The 10,000-nt window shown below is 46.9% G+C and overlaps 1 protein-coding gene across 1 annotated transcript in view; it reads left to right on the top strand.

The window, feature by feature from the left end:
• Positions 1-10,000, top strand: part of ephb6 (eph receptor B6) — a 38,222-nt gene that overhangs the window by 15,747 nt on the left and 12,475 nt on the right. Inside the window, exons 3-5 of the mRNA XM_079730810.1 lie at positions 343-615; positions 3,131-3,300; positions 4,707-5,002. Of these exons, the coding sequence (XP_079586936.1) occupies positions 343-615; positions 3,131-3,300; positions 4,707-5,002 (739 nt within the window). The remainder of the gene's footprint in view (positions 1-342; positions 616-3,130; positions 3,301-4,706; positions 5,003-10,000) is intronic.

The raw sequence follows: 10,000 nt of genomic DNA, 5'->3' as shown, positions 1-10,000 counted from the left end.
GCCTATGCCTTATCATAATACTTGAATAGGTCCTATTTTGTGTTCATAGAGAATGGCTAGCATTCAAACTAAATAAAGTGAAGCCAACAAAAATGTGAAGGAAATAAAGCATACATTTTTTTTGGCTTCACTTTCTTTTGTATGTATGCTAGCCATTCTTATCTTTAGCGTGGATTTTGAAAGATCACCCGACCTTGGTGCCTACATGTTTAATTGATTTTTGTTCTCTAAAAACGATTGAGGATACCAACACCTTGTGGTTGCCTTTAAGTGTAAACATTTTATTTCTGTTCCACAAAGATGTATCAACATACCGTCAAAACAACCTGTCTCTGTCTTCAGTGGGACGAGGTGAGCGTTCTGGACGACCGAGGGAAACTCATCCGGACCTTTGAAGTGTGTAACGTCAACCAGAACCCCCGTCTCCAGGACAACTGGTTGGCCACACCCTTCCTGTTCCGAGACTCGGCGCCGCGGGTGTTCGTCACGTTGCGGTTCTCCGTGCGCGACTGTGCCAGCCTGCGCTCGCCGTCCCCCACCTGTCGCGAGACGTTGACCCTCTACTACAAACAGGCCGACTCCCAGAGGGAGCTGGAGAGGACATGGGCGGCCGAGGTAGGAACAGCAGAGGACATTGCAAAACAATCCATTGGTTTGACTGTCAAATAATTGTTTGATACCTGCACATCCTAGAAGAGGCTTATTAACACGTGTAGATCACGTCAATATTTCAAATCAAACGACACCATCTCAAACAACCTTGGGTGAATAGGAAACGAAAGACAACTGTTGACACTATGGGCCCTATTTTAACAGTCTGAAACGCAAGTGAGAAGCGCCAAGCGCAAGTAGCTTTGTGGGCGGTTCTATGGCAATGTCGCTATTTTACCGCCGCAAAAAGGACTCTTGCGCCCGGCGCAAATCTAAAAAGGGTTGGTCTGAAGTAGCCCGTAGGTGTGGTTTGGGCGTAACGTGCAATAAACCAATGAGAGTGCCAGCTCACATCCCCTTTAAGAGCCACGAGCGCATTTGAATCTGACAAGTTGATATTTTGACAGCGCGTCTGCAGTCTCCGATGAGACAGATGCACATGAATTTCAAACTTCAAATGGCAGTTTATGGCCAAATAATATGGCCTAATTCACACATGGAATAAGGTTTTCTTCCAAAATTCAGAAATACTGAGTCCTCTAATAAATTTCCGCAAAGAAAACTTAACACACATATGATATGCGGTAACTGTGGTTCTATTTAATGATATACGCAATACATTATAAACATTGTTTCTTATCAGTATTGTATGCATTATTGTTATCGACTTGTGTTCCTAATATGCATGTGTCCCCCCGTTAATGTACATTGCCATGGACTGTATTATGCGTTACGTGTTTAGTTTGCGTGTGTTTAAACAGATGGACGCACACACGCGCGCCCGCATTCATTAATTATTTTACACAAACACACACGCACGCCCGCATTCATTCATTCTTTTTAACACTTGCGGAAAAACAATGTTTTCTCACAATCAAATACTCATCAATCCTAAAAGTTATGGGCATGTGCACGATGTCTGTGTCAAGAAAATATGTGTTTGCTGTACGGTGTTTGCAGATGCATTGATTTAAAAGTACAACTTATTACCGCTGTATCAGCTGTTCTTTCCCAAGTAATTTACCAAGAATGTGTGGCTAGGTAGATGAGAGAAGCAAAGTGTATGCGCAAGGTGCACAAGCAACATTATGCAAGCGCCCTTAAAATAGCATCTGAACAATGCGCCACTGACTTTAAACCAGGTATTTCCTGGTATGTGGCGCTATTGATTTCTGAAACTGCAAAATAGCACCTGGGAACGTTTGCGCCAGAACACGCCTCCTCCTTTCGCCGAAGAGATCATTCCCTAATTTACAGACGCGTGGCGCAGGAGGGAAAAGAATGCTCTGCGCCAGTTGCAAACTAGCAACGACACATGCGCCAGTGAGAAAGTAAATTGTGCCGGATGCAAGATAGGGCCCTAACTGTGCGTGTGTGCGTGTGTGCGTGTGTGTGCGTGCGTGTGTGTGTGTTTGTCTGTGTTTTTATGGAAACTTCGCCTCAGGGTCCACAAGCGAGATTACGAGGAGGAGCATTTTATGAATGGGAAATGTAAATTACAGATTTGTCACGATATATCCAAACAGAAGGGGCTGCTCATCATCCCATTTCCTCGGACAAGTTATAATTACCATCATTATTACAGCCAGGCCTGCCAACATCAGCTGTCATGGCTGCCGCGATGGCAAGCCTCAGTGTTGTGATACAGCTGTTGAGAAGCTGTTGTTTTGCTTAACAAAATATACCCATAAGTCGGTGTGGTCAGCCTTTTACTCTCACTCCATCACAGCAGTTATATTTCCTCTGACAGAAATTTCAGCGGAAAATGAGCCCTTGCACATTTAGGGTTCCGTGTTAGCTTAGCCTCAAACCTAACGGTTACTGGCGGCGAGAGCACTTTGCAAGTTGTTGGGTTTGGTTGTTTGTGTGCTTATTTGCCTCAGAGATGGGAGATTGTGCAGAGGCCTTGTGGCATGAGTTTCCATTTGGTGTTACAGTCACGGAATGAGAGAGGCAGCATTGGTTCAGGAATGTATTCATCCTTGGGGATGGAGAGACACTGGTTAAACATGCAAATGAAAGCCTGATGAGGGAAGACTTGCCGACTCACGCAGCAGGGGAAGAGGCAGGGAGAGAGCGGAGCAGTGGTTGAGTTGAGTCCTAATGGGAGTCATTTAATGTAAACCACTGACACATTTGCCGGGTTGCATTATGTAAACATAACAAAAAACAAATTAAGTCGTTATTTTTGTTGGCGATATATTCGTATCATTCTTCCCATGATTTATTTGACCATGAATAATTCATAAGTGTGTAGATGTGCAGCCCACTCCTTTAACAACCATGTTTTCCATTTCCCCCTTCCTCCCTGTGCACATTCTCCTCACGTCATTTCATTCGCTGCGGCCAATCATTATCCTCCGCCTCTCTTCTCCTCCACCCATCCACCCCACCCACCACCCCTCATCATTGCGGTACTCATCTGCTGTCCACTCTGCCCTCCCCCGCCTGCTCTCTCCACTCACACACCCTCCACTAGCCCTCCAGTGGGGAGAAGGACAGCAGGGAGGGCTGGGTGAAGGTGGACACCATTGCGGCGGACAAGAGCTTCTCCAAGGTGGAGCCCAGCTCCCCTCACCAGTACCAGCCCAACCGCTACCAGCGGATAAACATAAAGACACGCAGCTTCGCCCCGCTCACGCGCAACGGGTAACAATCGGTTAACTGCGCATGGTTATCAATGTTTTAAAGGGTAACATAGAGAGGTTCTCTCTAAGTCGCTTTGCTGATTATCTAAGTTAACTCTATGCTAACTCTCTGCTTACTCACAGTGTTAACTCTCCATGTTACCTCTCTGCTGACTCACTATTATACCTCTCTATGCTAACTCACTATGTTAGCTCACTATGCTAACTCCCTATGCTAAGTCTATTAGGGGAGTAACGGTTCAGGTGAGACGCCGTTCGGTTCACAGTTGATGGTCGCGGTTTTTCCGGTTCTGTTCGGTATTCATATATATTCATATATATATATATTAACAAAATCTTTATAAACTATGGTATCAAAGGCTCCGTTCCTTCATCTGCCCTAACATGAAAGAGTATATTTTTGTTCTTTATTTCTACTATTTTATATCTCTCCTTTAAAGGGAGTAGGTGTAGGCGTCATGCATTCCTTCTCCTTACTGATCCCTTTGGCTGATAAGCACACTGCAGCTCTATCTGTGCTGCAGTGTGAGGGAGCCCCTAGGGTTGACACAATAACAATAATAAACTGATGATCTTTATAATCAGGAATAAAGGTTAGCTGTAAAAAGACAATGAGAGTTGCATGAGTGGATATAATGGACTGAAAATATACAAATTTAAAAGTTATGAAAGAACACACTTTTTCCATCATCTGAGCTTGTACGTCAATTCCTTCCCTTCTTCTGGTAAAACCGCCCCTTTGAATAAAACAGGACTCAGCCTACAGGCTTTTCTACGCAGAGAGAGAGCCAGGGAAGGTCTGTGTTTAGGTTCAATAACAACCTGTTCGTTGCCTATTGGCGTGATTTATGCATGTTAACATCCTACATATAGTCCCTTTAAAAAGTTTGGATGAGACTATAAACATAACCCAAAATGCAACGATAGGCTTTTAAAGAGCAATAATCTTAACCGTGTGTTAAAATGTCTGTAAATGCCACGCCCAAACCTTTAGTTATTTCTTTTTATCTGAGTTGGTTGACATTTTTGGGTTGTAGGCTGTTGGGAGAGTTAGTAAGATAGTAACAATGGTAAGGTTCAGCCCCCGCTGACATCACTCAAACAAAAACATGTAAGTCCCACTAAAATACAGTATCACTGTTTTATAATAATTATATCACTGTGACTCCAAAATTTGCCAAAATCCAGCACCATTTTTTTTTCTGCCATACCGTATTACTATCCATTACAAACTGTGTTTACTTTTCTGATTTTAAATATTACTCCCCTACTCTCTGCTACCTCACTACGTTAACTCTTTATATTAACGCTCTATGCTAACTCTCTATGTTATTGCTCTATACTTATGCTCTATGTTAACTCTCTTTGCTAACTCTAATGCTAACTCTCTGCTGGTCGTCGTTTCAGGTTCGTATTGGCTGTCGTCGACAGCGGCGCCTGCGTCTCCCTGATGGGCGTGTCCATATTCTACCGCCGCTGCCCAGCCACCAACCGCTATCTCGCATCCTACCCGGCCACGCCGTCGGGGGCGGAGCCGACCGCCCTAGTGCCCGTGGGCGGGACCTGCGTGCTGCACAGCCAACCGCAGACAGGCACCGCGCCCCGCATGCACTGCAACGCGGAGGGAGAGTGGATGGTGCCTGTCGGAGGATGCATCTGCGACCAGGGATACGAGCCCAACGTCAACGGGTCCGCCTGCCTAGGTACCTCCAGATTTACGGACCAGGGTCCTACCCCACAGTTATGGATCATGTCAGATGGTCTTACCCCATGTTACATCAACACTGTGAAACGATGGCAGGTTCCTGACCCGGGAGCTTGTTGTTCGCCCACCTTGCCGGCTGTCAGCCCCCCTCGTGCTCTCCCTCCTGAGTCACCATCAGAGACGAGCTGCTGTCACTCTGATCCCCAGCAGTTCTGACATGGGGTCCAAGGGGGGAGGGGGCAGGGGGAGGAACCATATTGGAACTGTTTGCTATTTTAAGAGCTTGCGTGTGTTTGTGTGTGTGTGTCTGTGTCTGTTCAGGGTTTACCACTGATTGCAGTCGAGGGAGACAACACACACACACACACACAAACAAACACACACACAAACACACACACACACACACACACACAAACAAACACACACGCGCGCATATCGTTGAAATTTAGAATGTATAAAAGTCAACTTTGGAATGCATGTCGGCGAGTTCAATGAGGACGAACATTACAGTCTCTACAGAACAGTGTGAGAGGACTGAACAGGGATGTATGGGAAGAGGGGGAGGAGGCAGTGAGAGAGAGAGCCATAGAGAGAGAGGGAGAGCAAAAGAGAGGGAGCGAGAGAGGAATTGTTGGAAGGATGTGACACATTTAGGTCATAGAGATGTAATGGCCAGTCGTCTGTGAACGAGTGACAGAAACCGCAGGGGGAAAGGGGGGGAGTGGAGAGGGAAGAGGGAGAGAGGGAGAGACGGAATGAGGGTGAAAGATAAGTGGATGCAAGCTAATGACTCAAGGAATGGACCCAGACTAAAGATACTCCAGGCAACGTTGGCGGGGAATGAATTGTTACATTGCTGTACTGTACATAACTCTGCCTCTTGGTAATTGCCAGAGTACTGTCTCTTTATGTCATACAGTGACGCGGTTGTGTGTCATGTGTCTATGCATTTGCATGGCATCGTGTCCTCACACACACACGCACACACACACAGATACACACACACAAAGTTGTCCTTAGCACCACCAGTTGTCTAATGTAATGCAGAGAGATGACTATGGCAAAGGTCTATCCCACCACTCCACCATTAATGGCTTTCCTACTAATCACAACAAGCTCCTAATGCGGGGATGGGGGGGTCAACTCTAGCACAATTAATCCTCCCGCCCTGACAAGTCAACTGTGAAATGTCTTTATGCTCCTTTTTGCTTTATGTCTGTGCCCGGGCCCCCGCCATTTGTGTTTGTCTGCATCGGTCTGATATTTACTGACAAATAACCCCCGCCACCCTCCCCCAGCCCGTCCCAACGGGCCAGTGCCACGGCAGATCCCAGACGGGGGTGATGAAAGGAGCCCCTATGAATGAGCAGCCCACCACGATGCTGAGGCGCTCATTGGATTATGTTTAGTTGATCAGTTCATTGACTAATGAACGCGCTGAGAAACGGAAACAACAGGCGGTTACAGGGACGGCTATCTGGGATGTCGTCAGGGTCCGTGCTCCACAGTGGGAAGTGTGTGTGTGTGTGTGTGTGTGTGTGTGTGTGTGTGTGTGTGTGTGTGTGTGGGGTTGGGGGGAGTGTGAAGAAAAGAAAAATGTCAAAAGTGGAACAACTCTTTTGTTTTTCAGCCTTGGAATGTTTCGGGTTTATTTATTCATGAGTTCCCAATTGTGTTGTTAAATCAAGTCAAGTGTCCTTTCACACGATTTCCGTTTCAAGGGAAATCCTACCTCCTTAGGAAGCTTTGAGTAGAAGTGTACACTGGGAGTGCAATAGGTGCCAGGCAGGTATATGTATAATGTTACATCAGATTCTATTGAAACACTTAATTAATTTATGCTGGCAACTTCCTACACACACCTGGAGGAAGAAATAATTGAACAGTGGTCCGGTGTTCAATCAATACCACTACAGACACCTGTCAGGTAAAACACACAGGGTGACATGTACCTGAACTAACTGATAGTGGCAGGCTAATTATGCAGGAAATATTGATTTATATTACTATTATTGCGTCTGGAAGTTATAAGGCTATTTTTCCTCTTGAATCAGCGGAGCATTTCCGATATAATTGCTTTTCAATGCAATCTAATTTAAATATTCCCCTTAACAGGAAAGTGCAAAAATTAAAAGCATACAGACTTGATGGACCTATGTCAACAGAGCGAGAGGAGAAGGAGAATGTTCCACCCGATCCGAAGCATTGGACGTCCAGGGGAGAGGGATAGGATTTCCTGGCTCTGCTGTAGAATAACAAGCAGGGCCGGGAGATGCTGAGCGCTAGTTTGTGGCTTCTGCTTGTCGACACTGACAGCCCCAGGAGGGTTTTACTTTCTCCTCTGACATTTACGTCTCATGATGGAGGCGAAAGACAGGGGCAGAAGCACGGCCGAGCGTGAAACGCGATTACACCTGTTCAGCCGCACACCGGAACCCAGGGGTTGTGCATCCGGCTCCAGGTAGGCCCGCGTCCAGGTAGACCCTGTGACATGCGGAGTCCAATCCGCTGTCCCCTTCAGGCCGGAAACGGACGTCCACGCCACTACTGCGTCCTGCCCTGGCAACAGGGCTTCGCTTCGTATTATCCTTCTGTTGTTGTTCTTATTCGATATTCTCGCTAAGAGAAGGTTAAGGCACGTAAAGATCCACTCAGGAGAACCTAGGGCTTCACAGCGCTAGGGTGAGTTTGTGTGAGTATGGTTTTTTGTAATGGAAATATAACGTATTATGACTAAGACTGGAGCACGGTGCTGAAGCATGAGCTATTGAGTTTCAGCGTGATGGATGACCAGGCACCGGGTGTTAACTTGGGCTTTTTACCCACAGAACTGCTAAGTCAAATCACTCAGCAGAGAAACAAAATAGGGGATGGAATATAGAGAGCCCAAATGGACCTTTACAAGAGGAGCCAATGGGCCTTTGTACTCTCGGTATGTCTGTAAGAATGCAACGGGGAGAGGACCATCAACTGAATCATATGAATAAATATACTGAGGGAGAGAGAAAATGCCACGTTACAAGATTGGGCGGATGAATACAACGAGAAGAGAGAAATAGAGAGAAACTGCAAGGGGTGTTTTGTGTTTGTTTGTGTGCGTATGTGTGAGTGTGTGTGTGTGAGAGAGCGTGTTTGTGCGTGCGTGCAAATGTGTGAGTGTGTATTTTTGGGAGAGAGTGAGATAAGGGGAAAAAAAGTTGGATGGAATACGAACCAGTCATTCTGATTGGACACCATGTGCATCCTTCCCTCCTGTTGTGCGGCTGCATCTGCATCACTGAGCCGTGTGTGTGTGTGTGTGTGTGTGTGTGTGTGTTAGTAGAAAGAGAGCGAGAGAGAGAGAGAGAGAGAGAGAGAGAGAGAGAGAGACAAGAATGAAATTGGGTCAGTGATCTAAATACCTTCATATGCCATCAACGGCAAGTAGCACATCATTCCTTTCTCTCTTTCATGTATGGTTTGGATCTCTTTTTATTATTGTTTCAATCTTCTCTCTCGCTTTACCTGTGATCTTTGGCTTCTTAATCCACATTCCCTGTTCTAATCTCACATGCTTTCGTAACATCTCATCCCAGCCTCACTTAATCATCGCCCTTTTCTGTCGTTCGCTTGTTTTAACAAAACAGTCTTCTCCCATGTCCTATTTTCCTTAGCTCTCCCCCTCCCCCCTCCTTCCCCATGCGTGTTAATGTAGAGGCATGTGCCCCCCCGCCCGGCCCTCCACCCCGTCCCGCCACTCAACCCTGCCTTCTGTGGTAAACTGCAAAATGGAGTTTGGCGAGTATGTAGAGGGGGTGGGGGTGGATGTAGGGAGGAGGGGGGTGGATGGGGGCTGGGTGGGGGGGGGGGGGGGCGACCCGAGAGAGCAGAGAGTACGCCGCCCCCTGATAGGCCGCGGCAGTGGTCGGGACACCAAACGGTGGAGCGTGGCGGGCCACTTCCTGCCTCCTGTCTCTGCGTGTCGTCGGGGGGCACACGGGTAGGGCACCCCGGTAGCGCAAGTCATGTTCCATGTCACAGCTGTAAGGGAACGCGCCCGCTAATGTAACCCCCTGGAACATTAAAGATGGATGGAGCCATTTCCTGCCTCCACATCCTCATTGGAGTCACTGTGTGTTTGTGTCTGTGTCTGTATGTGTATGTGTCTCTCTCTCTCTCGTTTTCTCTCTCGCACATTAAACACACCGCTTCAGCTATCTCTAATCACGTAACGCTTTGTAGCTGTCATTTATTCTACTTCTCCAATTGCTTCCTTCGACTCTTGCTTCTGATCTCTCTTCATCTATCTCTCATCACAAAATTCTTTATTTCAGTGATGACGTCAATGCTTCCTCCCCATCGCCCAGTTGCCCAAAACGCACCTTCATCTTCATTAACTAACGCTAATTTCACGTACTTCAATTCTCTCAATCTGTTCTCATGATATTCTCAACCAAACATTAGTTTATCCCCTTAATGAACTTCTCCCAGAAGCATTGGTTGATCTTCCATCATTGACAACACTCCGTCCCTGCCTCTCCTCCCTCTCTCTCTCTCTCTCTCTCTCTCTCTCTCTTCCCCCCCCGCCCCCCCCCCCCCCCCCCCCCCCCCCCTCTCCTCACACCTGTGTGGGACTATATATGGCTCATTCAGACGGGAGAGAACACAGAAATCCTTTCAACTCTGGAGACTCTCCTGGTGTTGCGATATTCTGTCTCTTCCCACGTCAGCCTTTACTACACACACACACACTCACACACGCACGCAGATCCACACACATACCTACACACACCCTCACACACAAACACACATTGCCACACTCACACTGGGATATGACTATACACACACACACACACACACAATAATACACACACTCAGACACGTTTGCACATGGGTGCACACACGCACACAATCATTGTACATCAGATTGAAAGAGAGCATGGTCGTCATGACAAGGTCATATAAATACAGTCAGAGGACATGTGAGCTGCTCACCCTGCTGTACCAGCACATCCAC

This window comes from Pollachius pollachius (assembly GCF_949987615.1).
Source record: "Pollachius pollachius genome assembly, chromosome: 1".
In the NCBI taxonomy this organism is placed as follows: Eukaryota; Metazoa; Chordata; class Actinopteri; order Gadiformes; family Gadidae; genus Pollachius; species Pollachius pollachius.
Note: the sequence above shows the minus strand (reverse complement) of the source record. Positions and strands in the feature narration are given on the sequence as shown.